Raw genomic sequence first — 18,545 nt, 5'->3', positions numbered from 1 at the left:
CCTTTTATATGTAGGGAAAGGATTTTTTTTTTATTGTTTATCAAGAGTAATAGTGTTTTTGTGCAGGAATGAATTTAATCATTTTTATTGTGCTTTGTCTCAAATAAATAAAATAAAATAAAACCTCTAACAAAATGAAGGCAATAAAATTTTATTAAAGAAGTTGCAGCTAATGAAAAACTAAACATGTCCGGCTGTAAAGTAAAGGAGAGTCATATTCAAGGTAATAAGCCACACAACCCCTACAAGACACAGCACAGCACACAAAGCCTAATAAAGCACCGCTCTCTGCTGCAAAGAGAGCGCAGTGATTTATTCCAGCTAATAACCCGGTGGCCCTTTCCTTTCATGCTTTCTGTAAAAAGGCACTATCACAATTTGTTTAACTTTATAGTCATATCTGGGACTGCCGATAACACCTTTTTGTGCATGAAATGCTTATCAACCAGGAAGGGGACAATTTTGTTTTTTTTTGGATAGTTTTATCGTGTTATTTCTGAATATGAAAAGAAAGAAGTAAATAGTTTGAATGTCATAAATTCTGAGGCAAAACACTTTGAAACTGACTCTACAATGCTCTTAAAAAGTCAGGCCGCGGTTTATCCCAACGGGCAAAGATTGTGGAGGGCAGCAGTGTGACGTAGTGGTTAGGGCTCTGGACTTGTGACCGGAGAGTTGTGGGTTCAATCCCAGATGGGGGACACTGCTGCTGTACCCTTGAGCAAGGTACTTTACCTAGATTGCTCCAGTAAAAACCCAACTGTATAAATGGATAATTGTATGTAAAAATAATGTGATATCTTGTAACAATTTTAAGTCGCCCTGGATAAGGGCGTCTGCCAAGAAATAAATAATAATAATAATGAACACTTACCTTTCCTGTGGCTTTATCTCTTGACAGAGTTTTAGGATGTATAGTACTGAACGTTATTATTAATGATTGTTTCTTTTTCTCCATAGACTCATTTAACAAGTCAGTAATACTTTAGTAAAATGATCTGTTATAAACTGTGTATAAAGCAACAATACAAGTGTTACATGGATTGTTATAAACAGCATTAGAGGGTAATTAATAATAATAACAAGCTATAGCCATGCAATTTTATAAACCATTCAACATTCCACTCGTAATGTGCCAATATGTGAGTATCTTTCCAACCTGCTGATCCGCTATGTCCCTGCACGCAAGCTGAGGTCCTCTGTCTCAGGCATGCTGGTTATACCCAAGCAAAAGTGCACCACACTCGGAGAGCGCTGTTTTAGTTTCATGGCCCCGACTGGAACTCTCTCCCAGCTTTAGTGTTTGATGCTCCCACAGTCGCTCGCTTCAAATCAACTCTCAAGACCCACTTGTTCTCTTTTAGCTGTTGTCTAAATTGCTATTTTAGGTTTTTTAGTCCATCTTATCTGTATGATTCTGCTTGACACACACATCCACAATGTTTAGAATTCACATCCTAGCCTTGTATTTAATGTATTATGCCTGTATTTAATGTGTTTGCATTATTTTTACTGTTTGTATTTAATGTACTATGCCCTGTATTTCACTGTATTTAATGTATTATGCTTTGTTCCTCACTATCTTGTAAAGCACTTTGTGATGGTGGTCCTCTATGTAAGGTGCTATATAAAATAAAGATTTGTTGATTGATTGAATAGAATGGCCTTTTAATAAACTCCTATTCTTCATAAAGCACAGTCCACATTTTATAGATGTCTTATAAATGGGTCCCTAAACTAAAGCAAGTCCTAGCTACCCTTGACACACAGTCCTTCCTAACACTATTCCTGTAACCGGAAAGCAGAGGGAAGAGCTCCCCCTAGTGTTACAGTAACTCACTTCACACACCAACGCAGAGCTGACTCTCCCTGATGTTATTTATTTTAGTGTTATTATATGCAAACCATTCTGATTTACTATTATACCGCATATTCTTTTAGTTGCCCACTTTAATTATGGTGGCACAAGGAATCATTTCATCCAGGATTCATCAGACCCCCAGATTCATCAGACAGACATTGCAGGCTGTGCCAGAGGACACGGCTCTCCCACGGGAGTACATCATTGTTAATTGTCTACCTTAAACTCTACTGCCCTTTAGTGGGCAATGAAAATATACACTTTTACACTGCAAATGAATCAGTCATTGAAATGTGAGATGCCGTTTTTGGTTGCCAGTGGTTACCTAACAGCCTGGTGGTTTCAGATCAGCAGCAATCGTTTTTATAATGGGGTAGAATATGTTGGTGGAGACAGTACATAATCCGAGATTGTAATACAAGTTGTTAATGTAATACAGTGTATTACAAAAAAAAAAAGTTTGAAATGCTAAATTAGCACGTATCATGTATTTATACCTAATGTAGCGTGCAGTAGACTGGCCCTCCAGAACCAACGCTATCCTTACAGTGACTCGCTTGCTAGTAGTTGCTTCTGTTAGCCCGTGCATGTAAAAGGGATTTATTTGGTAATAGTGCCACCTAGTGGAATAAATTGTAGAACACACATTGAGCCTTGATTTAATGCAAGGGCACGTTCGTTTTATTATTTCCGTGTTAAAGAGAAAAAGTGATATTCCTTCATCTGCATTGTATACACGTACGAAATGCTGTGCCAGTGTTATTAAACCATCATCAAAAAAATGTCCATCCAGCCCCGAAACTAAATCCTGGCTACGCCACTGGCTATCGTGGTCGTGTGAATTATAGAAGTCGTTTCATAAATTAAATGAATTTTTTATTTTATTTTTTCAAAGTATACTGGCCTCATTGAATAGGGAGTGTGATCCTGACGTGGTCCTCTTGGCTAATACCAGCATTTACTTAAATATCTCTCCAGCAGCAACCTATGCAAGCATTGTCCATCAGGGATCGCTGAAAAGCGCAAAAACTGCCTAGCGTTTCTTCCAGAAGGGAATGTATATACAGTATATTAAAACCGTGAAATACTGTAGTTGGGAGATACTCTTTGAGAATTTTTTTTAGCAATTCTAAAGACGAAATCAGTGTGCATAACGCAGAAGCAAAACAATAGCTTAATTAGGAGCCTCAACTATAGATAGATAGATAAAAGTAATGAAACGAACAAGTCACATTGTTACATTTTATCTATTCCAAATAAAAGTTGTGCATTAAAAATTAAAACTTGTTTTCATTGATCCATTTCCTACTTGAATCAGATATAAAATACTATCACAGCTGAAACATTAGGCGTTAAATAATTATTGCTTGACCCTGCTGCATCTCCCCAGTGAAACGTGCTGTGATGAATAATACCATGACTGAGAAAGCCTGGTTCAGCGTGCAGCCAGCAAAGTGAGCTACTGACTGACTGTTGCACAATTTAAGAGTAATTACATCAAGTGAAGTCAGAGACAGCACAAGTGAGCGGCTGAGCAAGCAACCCACCGCACTCCTGTCTGGGGTCTAGTGGGTCCGCCTTCCTAACGCATGGATGTAATGTATGTAGTGCTGGATGATAAACCACACCCCGTTGTTTTATTCTGGTTGCATAAGTGAATGTGATTGAACGCGGTGGCAAATGACAAGAAAGTGGAACTTGAGCTGGAACGGACTCCTTCAACACCACTAATGGCAGAAAATCTACAAGTGCGAGTGAATGTCACGTTCTAGTACAGACCGGCACTGCGACTCTTGTCAGCGTTACTGTAACTGATATCCTTGCTGGGCGATAGATAACATATAAATCGAGGCAACAGGTTTATAATCTCATGGTCCACGTGGAATACGCTCTCTCTCTCTCTCTCTCTCTCTCTCTCTCTCTCTCTCTCTCTCTCTCTCTCTCTCTCTCTCTCTCTCTCTCCTTCAGTTTGAATGCTGTTCTACAAAAATGATTGTCATCACAGAACTGCACTAGTGACGTTAGTTTAATTCTCCTGTCCTTAACTAAGAACAGTATCTTCTCAGTCTTGGTGATGGAGTGAGAAGTTAACGAACAGGTATGGATGTTGAACTCGGGGATTTGTCTCCAGACAGAACTGAAGCTAGCAAACCTTTACAATCATATATCATGAGACACATGAATTCGGGCGACTATAGCAATGATATGCACAGCCTGGATTTCCCTTGTCCATCATCAAAATCCACTCCCACTGGTAAGTTAAAACTCTGTAAATTACATTTTTTGGGGGGGTTATATAATATAATAAAAAAGGATTGTCCAGTCTTTATTATACAAATACAGTGTACAGAAGACAATGATAGTTGCTTTTAAGTTCTCCCTTACACACGTTTCCTATAGTAAAAGCGGAGCAAACTGTAATAAAGTCCCGTGAAAGCATGGTAAAGCATAGGTAAGCATGGTAAAGAATAACGAAGTGTAGTAATGCATATTTGTTTTAAAAAAGGCAAACAATGGTAAACTAAAATAAATGCATAGTGTAACCATGGGAAAAGCATTGGGAAAATTGCAAAAACTACCGTACAACATGAACTTTTATCAGTTACATCTTCAATATGATTGTTTTTTAAACCTTTAGGTCACTAAACTCTTATATTACATACCTCTGTGGGATATAATTACTGCTGACATCCTTGGAATTTGGAAATTAGTAATGTGCCATGACTCCTGGGTTTACCCCTATTGCTCTTGTTAAAAAAAATGTGCCCTGAGAGATAGACACTACTGGCTGCACAGTGTCCTCCAGCATTTAACCAGGGCTTATGTTCTGACCCAAAGTGAAGACTACCCCAAACTGATCCTTAGGGGGGAGTAGCTATACACTGAGGTCACATCAATGTGGAAGCTGGGTATGGTATTCCATGGTATCTAGGGAGGCTGTGTGGTCCAGTGGTTAAAGAAAAGGGCTTGTAACCAGGAGGTCCCCGGTTCAAATCCCACCTCAGCCACTGACTCATTGTGTGACCCTGAGCAAGTCACTTCACCTCCTTGTGCTCCGTCTTTCGGGTGAGAGGTAATTGTAAGTGACTCTGCAGCTGATGCATAGTTCACACACCCGAGTCTCTGTAAGTCGCCTTGGATAAAGGCGTCTGCTAAATAAACTAATAATAATGGTACTGTATATGGATGGGAAATGCATTTCTGTCATCATTGTATGCAAGACTGCAAAATAAAACCTTATGGCTAACATTTTACCCATGAAGAGCAAAATGCTTTCTTTTACATCCATTGCACACATGTAATGGGTTATGATTCATCAGCATGCGATTGCCCCACAGGCACAGTCTAGACCACATCAGCCAGACCAGCTAATTCGGAATGGGAACCATGTTGTGTGAGTAAATATAGCATTCCTGAAGACAGCACAGACTGTGTCTCTCCATTGGGGACTGACATCAATCACATGATCAGTTAACGAGGGATAACAACTATTTAACAACAGTAAAAAAAAAAAAAACAACAACAACATGATGTCTTTAAAGCTATCGTCCTCTGTGTTTGCAAAAAGCTTACTATACTTAAGCCTGGGTTTAAAAAGTGGTTTCAGCTTGGCATTGGATTGGATATCTAGTATTGGCTTTTCTCCTGTAGATATAAATGTACTGTTTCTCTGATTGTTAAGATTAAGAGACAGTTTATCTACTGACAAATCAATAAGGGGGTTTGCTTCTATCCCAGATCAGAAGAGTTCTTATCTTTCAGAAAAAGAGAAGGCGGTCCTACATAAAGACAGTTTCAAAAGGTGTGTCTTACACTCTAAAAAAAACCCTGCCGTCTGTAGCATGCATTAGAATGGTCTGTGTCTGTCACCTGCAAATGTTACACAGCTGTATTATGAACTATATAAAGGCTCCCTGTTGCTCATAATGCCTCTACATCTTAATTGCAAGCCTCTATATATCACGTTTTAAGGGGTAGATGTTTCTTCACTCAGAACTATAAAGCAAAGCCAAGCATAATACAAGTTTTAAATAAATATTCATAACAGGATAGTTACTCCATGTGAGAACGGGGAAGAAAGTTCCTTTGCTTATTTAAGAGGCAGTGCTGCAGCCTGTTTAATGGAATGTTTCACTCAGTCAATGGCTTGCACTATGGTGTAATCATTAACAGCTCTTTGTCATTGAAATTGCACAGGCTTTTCAAAGTTTACAGTTTTTCTTTTTTTTTTTTAACAGCCAAGTCGCTCAGTTTTAATGAATCACTCAGTGCATTTGATGGGCTGTTTTTGGTCAAATTGTTTAATTTACAAGGGGCCTAATGCATTCACTTGTCAGAAGCATTGTCAAGGAGACACCACTTGTTTATGTCTTGCCTTTTTAGGGTTTTTTGAGGGAAAACCTCCAGAGTGTATATATATGCAAAAAAAAACAAAAAAAAAAACAGGGTCTTAACCACATGTTCTTCTTATTATGCCATATTTATTGTAATTGGCACTCACAGAACGGAAAAGCGCCACAATTCAATATAAAAACATGCCTGTATCATGTCAAGATCTTTGTAAACATCCTCCCAGCAGGCTACTTCATTTCAAACAAAATACAATTAATGAATTTAAAAAAAAAACAGTTGCTGTGTCTAAAGCTGATTAGTCTCAGAACATTCTGCTTTCTTCATCAGATACGCTCTCCTGGTTTTATGCAATCACTTGTTTCAGTGTTGAAAGCTGTTCTGTTAGAGCACAGCGTTTATTTCATGTTGACCCTGAATATACTGAGTGTTAGGTGGAGATGTAGTAACATGTATTGTAATGAGAATGGTTTCTCTGAGAAAGAGTACCCATATAGAATATTGCACACATTTGGCTTATTCCCAACACCTCTTGAGTATGCTTTTATGAATAAAAACAAGTTTGATATTCCTGAAACTGTTGTGGAGTATTGATGGTTTCATTAACAAAGGAAAAGAACACACGCACGTACGCACACACACACACACACACACACACACACACACACACACATTATTATCTCATAGTGTAGCTTAACCCACCCACTAAATATATAGATAACTTACTGTGTTACTATTTTTTTGAATAGCATTCTATTGCATTTGATCCTGCTATATTATGTGGGTGTGAATGGCTCTTAATATATATGTTTGTGTTCTGCTCTCCATATAGCGACCCACCTTTGTCAAGAGCCGGTTTAATATTAAGTTCTGTGAAATTCCATCAATGAAACATATTTAACATCCGAGCTTTCCTTGGATTGAGTGAGTGAATAGTGCCCTTTGACAGCAACAATGTACATCAGAACTCTCCAGTCCCTGATGAAAAGAAGGGTTTACAAAAACACGCATGCAGCTGGTACTGCGAACGTCATTTAAAATATGGTATTGGAAGTCTTTTTGTGCCATGGTGTCTACGAACCTAAAACCTGGACCATGAACTATACCGGGGTATTCAGTTCACATCCAAAACTGAGTTTATTGTGCAGCAGTATCAGCAGCTCAGACTTATCAGAATAAGCCATCCACCAGCACTTAGAGTACTGCTAATAATTTATTAATTTGAGGGATTGCTTGCGCTCAGTGCTGGATAGACTCTCTCACCACACCGTAGGCTTCTTTATGTATTCCAGGCTTCATTATGCAAACACCAACAGCATGAGAAGCAAATTAGTCTGGGGCTGAGGCTGGTCTGTTTGATTGTACAATCAAGATTGTGTGGGGTGTTGTGAGGGAGGGAATCACTGATGGATTTAGAGTATTTTACAGCACTGGGAAATGACCATGTTGCCTCATCCATTGTTACCCTAGGATTACCTCTAAATAAATGGTTAATGCTACAAAGTAAACCCAACAGATCTAGCAGTGGCTTATTCCAGTAGGTATAGGCTGATCAATTTGACAACTGAGCTAAAGAGGAAAATGAAACCGAGTCAGTCTGGTCAAATGACTGTAATAATGAATAATGTATCTTCTGCATTGTCAGGGTTAAATAATGTATTATAATGCAATGGAAAGGACTGCAGTATCCCAGATAGGACTAACCCCTAACGTAGAATCAATACGTAAAAAAACATTATACCTGATCTTCAGCGCAAGTGCAGTTTGTCTGCTTAACTATTGATCGATCAATCAATCAATTAATCAATCAATCAATCAATCGCAGGCGCACTAGAAAATGGGCGTACAAATACAAACATGGAACTCAATTTAAAAGCATCATTCAATATCATTACCCAAGAGGTAATCGCTATTAAAGAGGGATTCACAAATATGTCAGTGTTACAGTTTTTACCTCTTTCTCATTTATCCCAGGCTAACGTGACTGAGGGTTACTGAGGAAAGTCTCAGTCTGTCTGGCATTGCACAGCATGGGATTCGTTCAATTGTTTGACTAATGGACTGGCCTGGGAAGCAGCCTGTAAAGTTACGGAGACTAATAAATAATAAGTGTGTGAACGACTCGGTTTCGCGCTTCCTGTTCACAGTTTATATAAAATTCTGAGCGTTCGCCTGTTTTGTGTTAATTTGCCGTCTGCTGGCTAGGACAGGTTAGGAAAGTGTGCAGATTATAAAAAAAAGAACAAGGGAAAAGAAGAACAAATAAAGTAATGCCCATTTAAAGACAAAATATGTCCTTTTGAACATGTCTGTTATAACGTGTGTCAGTATTGGCTTTTTTTTTTTTAAATTGGTAGTTAGATTAAGCAGCCTTCATTCAAGACGCAGTGATCATCATTAGGCATTGTGACTAATAGAATAACCTGCTTTTGCAAAACATCTTCATAATGATCAAAAAACGTTCCTACCATACTTATACCGTATAAAACACCTCTAAAAGTGTCTTTATACTGTAGTCCTGTTGCTAAAAGGTTTGAGTTCAAATGTCTGAATTGGCACAAAGCAGAGCCCGAGCCCTGAACCATACCGTATATTTAATAAAATGCAGATTTATCCCTGAGGGTTTGGCTGGGATCACAGGAATGGTAGCCTTGATGAAAGATATAGTTGCTGATCCCACCTTTAATGGTATTTGGGAAGTTACCACATAATTTGTGTCAGCTATACTGTCGTGAATTTACTGCACTAAAAAAAAATTCACATCTCTGTTATTTATAAGTGCTCTCAACATTTATCCAAACTATCAAATCAGATATGACTGTTATTATTAAATAAAACACATCTACACAGTAAGTAAGGGTCTCCTCTCCAGTCCAGCTATAGTCACATTCAATGCAGCTTTGTGGGATTTCTGACAAACTGTATACCGTAATATGTGGTGTGCTTTCTGAATTCTTAATGCTATTTTAATATGTGATCCGTTGCTTTACTTCTCACACCGTAGAGGACAGGCTGTTTTAAATATGAGTGAGATTCAAAACCCAAGAGTGAAGACATGCCTGTTTGGTACAATACCTCCGAGGGGCTTTTCAAGAACTGAAAGAGAAGACCAGATGCAATATAGCCCTCTTAACATGCAAACCTAAGTTGTTGAGTGAACAATGAAGATAGGTTGAAGGAATGGGCTTGATGTCACAAACAAACCCAGGGATTCAGTCTTTACCAAATGTGTACCTGTTACAGCTCAGCGTTATAATATCCATATACAGTAAACGAGCATGCCAGTTTGAAATACATCCTTAATCAAAGCTAACGACTCCATTACTGCACTGGTAAATGTGTTTCTAATCAAGTGTACAATATGGTGGTAAGTGCACAGCAATCCCTCAAAGTCACCTGGGGGCGAATGCTAATGCCAGCCAGAGCCTGGTGAGTGTCCCACAGGATACTCTTCAAATGAATCAATGCTGGCACAATCCTTATTAAAGTTCAGAGACTCTTTGTTGCAAGCGTGGGCCGATATTCTTTGAGCTCTGTACATTCCTTGGCATTGTCGACAGCCCCCTTCTTTATTGTTTGCGTGTGTTTGTTGTTTCTAGCAGATGAGGAGCTACCTCATACGAGCCATTCTATGTGACGCACATAACCACACACTACCGCGCATTACCGGTGGTTCAGAAAGCTGCAGTGTCCATCCCCTACTTTAAAATAAGAAACGGGACATCAGAGATATCTTGAAAGGTGCTTCATAAGAGCAATGCTGTCGCTGCTATTTAAGCTCCAGAGTCATACAGGTAAAAATGGCCTATAGGCCTAGTTTGTTTCAGGTAGGGCTGGGATTCGAACATGTGGTGCTTAGCATCAGTGATTTGTGCAGTGAAACTTCTTTATTTATATTTTATGCCAGTAAAGAAACCTCTTCACTGAACTCTGTAGTGTAGCTACAGGTACCAGGTGAAACAAGCAGACGGTGATGAGCCCTGAAATCAAACACTCACGTGCAATAATAATGAGTTAGAGGGTGGGTTAAGCTACACTGTGGGCTAATGATAGAGCTGTACCACAATGGTAACATGTTCATATTTTTGATAGTGGTACGACAATGCTATGAACCAATTCAGTACGGTAACTGTAGAGATTAAATGAGGTACTACATGATCAAATTAAACATGCCAAGTTTAATAATGTAGGACCTCGTTGAAATAAAGTCCTGGACTCAAGGAGTTGAATTCCACTGGGCTGAGCAATAGTAATCTTTGCGCGATATAATTGTCTTGTGTGTATTTCTGAATTAAGCTTGTGGCAGGTACAGTACTCGGGAGAGAGAGTGTTGCTATACCAGATCAGAGCCTCAGTTCACACCAAGTGATGCCTTATCATCAGGGAAGTGTTTGGAAAGAGCAGGGTGCATCAGCTCAGTTTTCAGTTTGATATTTTTTGCAGATCAGTGCAAAGAGGTGTTCCTGGTGTAAAAATTCCGACTGGGCTGTTTAGCATACAGTACCAGGCGCAAACACACCCGTGCTCATACACACACACACACACACACACACACACCTCCCTCCCCAGCTCCCTGACAGGATGTTTAGAATAAGTCGTACCAGCAAAACAAGCAGTGAGAGAGTGAACACTGGCGTCTCAGTGCTGAATCAGAACAGAATCGGCAAGTGTAGAGCACAGAATGGTGTTACTGTGTGGAGAGCTTCCTGTGGGATTGCCAGCAAATACAGTTTAATACACCCCATGAGCCCTGCTCTGTTTGCATTATCAGTGTACTGTACCTCGAGGTGGTAAAATTAGCTGGAAATCGTCTCAGAGTTCCCAAACCCAATACCAGATGGAGACGTACAATATCAGCTGCATTTATCATGGCTGCTAATCGGAAAATAATTACCCCGCTTGCCGTAAAAGATTGAAAACAAAACTAGCTGAGATTAACGAGGAAACTGAATGGGAAAGGATCTCATTGACTTCACAGGGGCATGGGAGTGGGAAGTCAACAAAGTGACTGCATTAGACCAGAAAATCACCTCTATAGCCCCAGTTTAACCCTAACTCTAACCCTACCACAACTATACTCTAACTCTGTTGTATTTACAGTACAATATACAATCACTGCATAGTGCATGCTGCGCATTGCAGTAGGTATTTCAGAACCATGCTTGTGCTTTTCTTTTTCCTAAAGGCTATTGTCTGAAGATTAAAGATTAATAAAACGTTATTATTCTCCACCAATCTGTAGCGGCTTACTCTTTAAAGCTTGAGCCCCTGATAATCATCTAATGGGGATCATGTATCTTAACATTATTATTATTATTATTATTATTATTATTATTATTATTATTATTATTATTATATTCTAAATCATTTGAGAGCAGGACCCCAAGGAGTGAGGGGCAGTCATTGGAGGTTTTCTCAGATGGATGGGTTATTATTAGCTGAATGTGGTTTGTCTATTCTGAAACGATCTCTCTCTCTCTCTCTCTCTCTCTCTCTCTCTCTCTCTCTCTCTCTCTCTCTCTCTCTCTCTCTCTCTCTCTCTCTATCTATCTCTCTCTCTCTCTCTCTCTCACTCTCATAAATGAATGCAATTTGAAATGCGTTTTTACTATCCTATGTAAGAAAGATTAATGAATGAACTTGGATGATAAATTACCTTGCAGAGTCCTGTTGCCCTCCTTATTCAGTTCACTTTATAATAATACCCTGGCCTCTTGCTGTATGAAGGCGAAGAAAAAAATATATATATATATTGGTGTCAAAATGCACCGCTTCCTGTAAATTATTATTATACTTTTGCGTTCAAAGTATATTTACCCTTTTTAAAATATTTAACTACTCTCTGTTTGCTTAAAGAGAATCTGAGGTGCAAATGTTGTTTTTGAAGAATTTGCTAGAGGTGGCGTCTGTTCGAGCATTGGGGTTTGATGTGTATTAAAACATATTGTATTGGCAGAGAGCAGACATGTAAAGAGTTGGGAAGGCTGCACAGGGAACGTGAGAGGTTACGCTCTGGAGTGTAAATGTTTTGACCTCGCTGATTGATAAATGATGTGCAGGGCGGATACACAAGAGGCTAGCCTGCTTCTCCTATAACTGTTTAATGTCTCGCTGATAATTTACGCAATTTTGGAAAATTATTAAGCAAGTTTCCCCCTGAGTCATCCAAAGAAGTGACAAATAACAAGTCAGATACTGTACTCTCAACATTTATCCAAGCTATTAAATCAGATATGACTGTTATTATTAAATAAAACACATCTACACAGTAAGTAAGGGTCTCCTCTCCAGTCCAGCTATAGTCACATTTAATGCAGCTTTGCGGGATTTTTGACAAACTGTATACCGTAATATGTGGTGTGCTTTCTGAATTCTTAATGCTATTTTAATATGTGATCCGTTGCTTTACTTCTCACACCGTAGAGGACAGGCTGTTTTAATATGAGTGAGATTCAAAACCCAAGAGTGAAGACATGCCTGTTTGGTACAATACCTCCGAGGGGCTTTTCAAGAACTGAAAGAGAAGACCAGATTCAGATCTGATAGAGGGTTATTGGGGTATACCTACATATACTATCTCTATAACATACAAAAGGAGGTACATTGGTGGGGGGTGGGGGGGTCCCAATTTACTTCAAAGGGGTCCCAGTTAAGAATATATTTTATAAAAGTACTGCTTGTTTTCAGGGAACTTGTCCAGTTTGTCTGCTGGGAGGCATCCCCATAACATACCATAACAATTTCATTTATATAAATTCCTTCATGTGCAAGCACCAGAGACACTTTACAAAATAAATAAACAGCAAGCCAAAAGTGAGTTTATAACTCTGCAGATAGGCAGGGCCAGAACCATGAATAGTCTTGGAATTGAGGTGCAGCGTTTTGAAATCAATGCACTGCTTCAAAGGAAGCCAATTTAGTGACCTTAAAACTGGGCAAATATGGCAAATATACTTAATGAGTGTAAGTATTCTTGCTGTGGCATTTTGTATTAACTGCAACCTGGAACCTGTTTAATGAGGCATCAGGGAGACCAGCAAACAAGGCACTGCAGTCCATTGCAGATAAAGCAACAGAGCACTGTAGCATTGCAGAGACAGCAACGGAGCACTGGAGCATTGCAGAGACAGCAACAGAGCACTGTAGCATTGCAGAGACAGCAACGGAGCACTGGAGCATTGCTAAAGAGAATGCTGTAAACTACAATGCACTGCAATTGCAGAGCTGTGGCAAGCATTTGCTAAATTGACCAGGTTATGGAAACCATTTCGGTCGCCCTTGAAAAAGAACAACAAACACTGAACAGGCTTCCCACAAGTTCACAGGCATTCTGTGTTCTGCTCTTGCCACACAGAGGGGGGGTTGGCAGTTCGAAACCTGACAGCCTGTCTTCACTGGAGCAGCATGGGGCAGTCTGATTACAACAGTTTACATTATCATTAGCTGTAGTTTGCTGACTGAATTGTGGTCTACAGAGTTTCTGGCGGCCACTGTAATAGTGGTAGGCACCGCACCGGAATAGCTCACAAGGACACTTTCATGAGCATCCAAAAACCAAAACACAGGCCTTCATGCATGATTCCTTTATTGCAAGCTTGTTTTTAACGGGAATTGTGTTTCAGTATTGTTGTTTTTAAGTCTTTGCTAAAGGCAGGACAGTGACTTGTTCATTGTTTTGTTCTTGTAACTTGAGCTAGCTGGACAAGATCCTATAGTACTTCCACTTTTGTTTTCAGAAATAGGGCACACCTTTATACCTCGCTTCCTTATTTCCTTGTAAACTGACAGGGCTAGGGTTGAAGTATTATATATGTGTGCATACATGGTGATGTTGTATTAATATATAACATGCACTAGTGCCTGTAAAACACATTCGTTCTGCTGATGCCTCCTAATCTAAAGTGCTGACAGGGTGTCATGTGCGTACAGCACTAGTGACAGCGCAGTGGGTGACAGATAGGGGTGTAATGATACAATATCATATGGGAGATAGTGAAATTGAAGAAGGGAACTATGAAAAAGACCTAGGAGTTTATGTTGTCTTCATCTAGACAACGTGGGGAAGCTATAAAAAAGGCTAACAAGATACTCGGATATATTGTGAGAAGTGTTGAATTTAAATCAAGGGAAGTAATGTTAAAACTTTACAATGCATTAGTAAGACCTCACCTAGAATATTGTGTTCAGTTCTGGTCACCTCGTTACAAAAACGATATTGCTGCTCTAGAAAGAGTGCAAAGAAGAGCAACCAGAATTATCCCGGGTTTAAAAGGCATGTTGTATGCAGACAGGCTAATAGAATTGAATCTATTCAGTCTTGAAAAAAGAAGACTACGCAGCGATCTGATTAAAACATTCAAAATCCCAAAAGGTATAGACAATGTCAACCCAGGGGACTTTTTTGACCTGAAAAAAGAAACAAGGACCAGGGGTCACAAATGGAGATTAGATAAAGGGGCATTCAGAACAGAAAATAGGAGGCACTTTTTTACACAGAGAATTGAGAGGGTCTGGAACCAACTCCCCAGTAATGTTGTTGAAGCTGACACCCTGGGATCCTTCAAGAAGCTGCTTGATGAGATTCTGGGATCAATACGCTACTAACAACCAAACAAGCAAGATGGGCTGAATGGCCTCCTCTCGTTTGTAAACTTTCTTATGTTCTTATGTTCTTATGTTCTTATGTTCTTATGATGTCACAATACCATACGTTGACTACTTGTACGATGCATAAAAACATCAAGTGATCCATCCATTCATGATGTATTGATACATGATGAATCGGTACTCCCCTAGTGACAGCCCCTCTCTCTGTTTTCTCGCTGCAGTGTTGTCGAGTACCTGCCCCCTGCAGAAGCACTACTCCAGCCCCTCCCTCTCAGGGAACATGGGGTATGAGGACAGCAGCCAGTCGCTGCTGAGACCCGCTGGGTTACACTGCTCCGAGTCCTGGGAATCCACGCTGACCGCCTGCCCCTCCAGCCTGGAGACTCACATAGGTAAGAGCAATGGAACCCTGGAGACTCACGCAGGCAAGAGCAATGGAACACTGGAGACTCACACAGGTAAGAGCAATGGAACCCTGGAGACTCACACAGGCAAGAGCAATGGAACACTGGAGACTCACACAGGTAAGAGCAATGGAAACCTGGAGCAGGGGTTTTGAACACTGCCACCTGCTGGACATCACACCCAGAAATCAATATCTATTCTGTTGACACTGCCCCCTCCTTACCTCCAGCCTCATACACTGACTTTCTTTTCCTGTGTCAGTCTCCTAAATCAGCTGTCATATGATTTCAAAAGTATTTATTCAATGAGGTTTTATTATTATTATTATTATTATTATTATTATTATTATTATTATGCAATAAATTATATTTCTGAAAAAACATTTCTGAGTAAAAATAATTAAAACAAAATCCAGTGCTGATATTGTACAGTAAGCTCTTTGTAACTTCAAACATCCCAATTAAACAGAATGGAAGGATTCTACTGCCCTCTTGGGGCAGAACTGTGACACTGCTAATAATTAGTTGTAAGATTACTTTTTCATAATCTTACAGTTTATGTAGGCCAGCATCCCTCATTTACAATAAGAGTTGTGCTCCTCTCCTCTTTGCTGTGTACTAGAGATTACATGGCAAAGGCAAGAAAGTACATTGTAAGAGCTTCCTTTTAACCTTTTAACATGACTTCTCCAGTATGAACACAAATAATTCTGTTATCACACTCCATTAGCCACTCAACACAGTCTGTTTGTGTTTACAGGAAATTCATCCATTTCCATACCCCTTTTATCACTGTGTTACGTGAAGCATTCACACAGTACAGCGACTGTTATCAATCCACAGCTGTTATCAAGGCTGGAACTGGAACACACTTCCTGAAAGAAATAAATTAGTTTTTTAAAAGAAACGAGCAACAGATAATGAAAGCTTTCCTGTATTTATTCTAAGTTTAACCCTGGAAAACACACACAAGAAAATAAAAACAAAGGGATAGTACAGTGTGTTAAGAGTTTAACCTTTAACCTTTCAAACCTGGCTTCTCTGGTCACAACAAATAAAAAAAAAAGATTAACTTAGCTATGCAACGTATGATAGACAGCATCGCAAAACTACCACATAGTTTCAGCTCTAACAGATTCAGCAGGAGCTGCAAGAGCCAAACTGCTAGGACAGTCATGCTTTTACATTTCTCAAACAGATAAACAACAAATTGCAGTTTGTATTTTTTTAAAAAATCCGCTTTTAAATGAGAGAAAGCCAAAATTTGTATTTTTGTGTTTGATCGTGGAATTTCCATGCTTGAAGGCAGTGTTGCGACAGTTTGTGATGCACAGCTTTTGTTTGTGCTGCATATTGTTTGGTAGGCCTGACTGTTATTTTTATTTTTAAAAAAAAGAAAGAAAGAGACCAGAGATTGGACATTATGGAGACAGAGGACTTCAGCGGACCGAAGAGAGGGTTTCAATATTCAGTGCTTTCAAACCAATACCTCCAGAGACCACAAACTAAAATATAAAAAAAAGAACCAAGCAGGTCTTGCTTCTACTGTACATGTTTCATTTGCTGCTAGATATTTTTACCATAGTTATTTTCCATTCCCCATCTTAACGCAGTGTATTATTATTTTATTTATTTATTTATTTCTGAGCAGACGCCCCTTATTAGACCTCTTGTGTTTTGTTAATTGGATTTCTTTTGCCTTTTCAACAGCCTTATGAAATATTCAGATGTTTTATAAATAATCTATGGTATTAATGTATTGTTCTGAATACTATTAGAATAATTGTGATTTGTATATATGTTTTATTACTGTACTGTTTTGTTCTGGAGTGGGGGGGTGGGGGGGGGGGGGGGGGGGTGGGGTCTATATACCAGTAGTAATGTTATTAATAGGCTCCTATGTGCACGTTTTCGAGGAGTTTTATACATGACATGTAACTGCAGTCCTGGGTGTAAAGTCACATGCTTCAAAGACTGGAAACTAGAAGATAATCATGTGCTTGTACTGACGGCTTTATAATTGCGAATAATTCGAAGAAATGACTGATAATTACTAGACCGTTACTTGAATGTATCAACTACTACAGCAAAAATATCTACAAATGTAATACCGTAAATTTGCGTCCCGTAGTTAATCTTGCTTAAGATCAAGAAATACGATTACTTGCATTAAAAAGCGCTGTTATAATCCCCTGTTAAACCAATGAGAATGCTGATTTGCATGAGTGTTTGTAAGTCACTTCCTTTGAGTGTGCTTGCATTGATGGCTGGATTGATGTACAGTAAGAATGATAGAAACAGAAAGCCAGACACTTTTCATTGTTCACCAGTTCTCTCTGCTGGCACGTGGGAAGCACATGACGTTTTTATAAGCACAGCTGTCATCATTTTTGGAGGTTAACCGTTCTCTGATCATTCCTCCACCCCTGACTGGGGTAATTGATGAGCCTGATGATAATGAATGACTGCCCTGCCTTGCAAACAGAAGGCTGCTCCATCCCAAACTTCATCAGCTTGCACCTGTTGTTTTCCTGCTCTGTAGTCACTCGAGAACGATGAACCATCAGGAGGCTGAAGTAATTTCCTGCATCTCGTCATCACACTGTGCATCAGTTTAGTGGTGATCTCTGAGGGATTAGGATTGAGGGGGAAAAGTCCCCAGGCAGGACAGGATCTTGCACAAGCAAGATCTAAAGCAGGTTCCCCAGAGAGACATGATTCAGGGCTTCTTTATATCCATAAACTCCACTCTCTCCAAGAAAACCCACAGCTTGATGGAAAAGATTCAAACAAGCACGCTGACCACAAAAACTGACTCTGATCATGAGTTTCACTGAGACCATGTCCTATAGATGCATCAGTATTTTGTCCAGTTTGGGAGACAGAACCTCCTGCCAACCGAACGCCTACTATCTACCCTTTCTCAGAGTGTCAGATGCCTTACACAACTTTCAACTGGGATATGCATCTTTTATATATTACATCATATTGGGTATATTATTACATCCCCCTTCAGTCACTGTGTATAATTGCACCATATTACGTTTCCTATCTATATCTACTTTATAATGCATACATGTTTTTTTTTTTTCAAAGTTTTGGTAGGGCAACTTCTCACACTCCATAGAGTCCAAACACATGTTTAACATTTCTAAAAATGTAAATAAAAAAATCATGACCGAAGGGAATATATTATGGATTTAGAATAGACACACATACACACAAACAGAAGCCTTATTATAAGGTAACCTATTTAGCTGCAGGTAAAAGTAGGTCACTGTAATCTTCTAATCCTGCAAGGATGGTTGCGCTGGGTAGTGATG

At 39.3% G+C, this 18,545-nt stretch overlaps 1 protein-coding gene across 1 annotated transcript in view; it reads left to right on the top strand.

Moving 5' to 3' along the window:
• The first annotated feature begins 3,579 nt into the window (after positions 1-3,579).
• Positions 3,580-18,545, top strand: part of LOC117432295 (anoctamin-3-like) — a 71,405-nt gene continuing 56,439 nt past the window's right edge. The window contains exons 1-2 of the mRNA XM_059002120.1: positions 3,580-4,115; positions 15,040-15,210. Coding sequence (XP_058858103.1) covers positions 3,962-4,115; positions 15,040-15,210 — 325 coding nt within the window. The 5' untranslated portion in view covers positions 3,580-3,961. The remainder of the gene's footprint in view (positions 4,116-15,039; positions 15,211-18,545) is intronic.

This window comes from Acipenser ruthenus, chromosome 27 (genome assembly GCF_902713425.1).
Source record: "Acipenser ruthenus chromosome 27, fAciRut3.2 maternal haplotype, whole genome shotgun sequence".
NCBI lineage: Eukaryota > Metazoa > Chordata > Actinopteri > Acipenseriformes > Acipenseridae > Acipenser > Acipenser ruthenus.
This window is presented reverse-complemented; position numbering and strand designations above follow the sequence as displayed.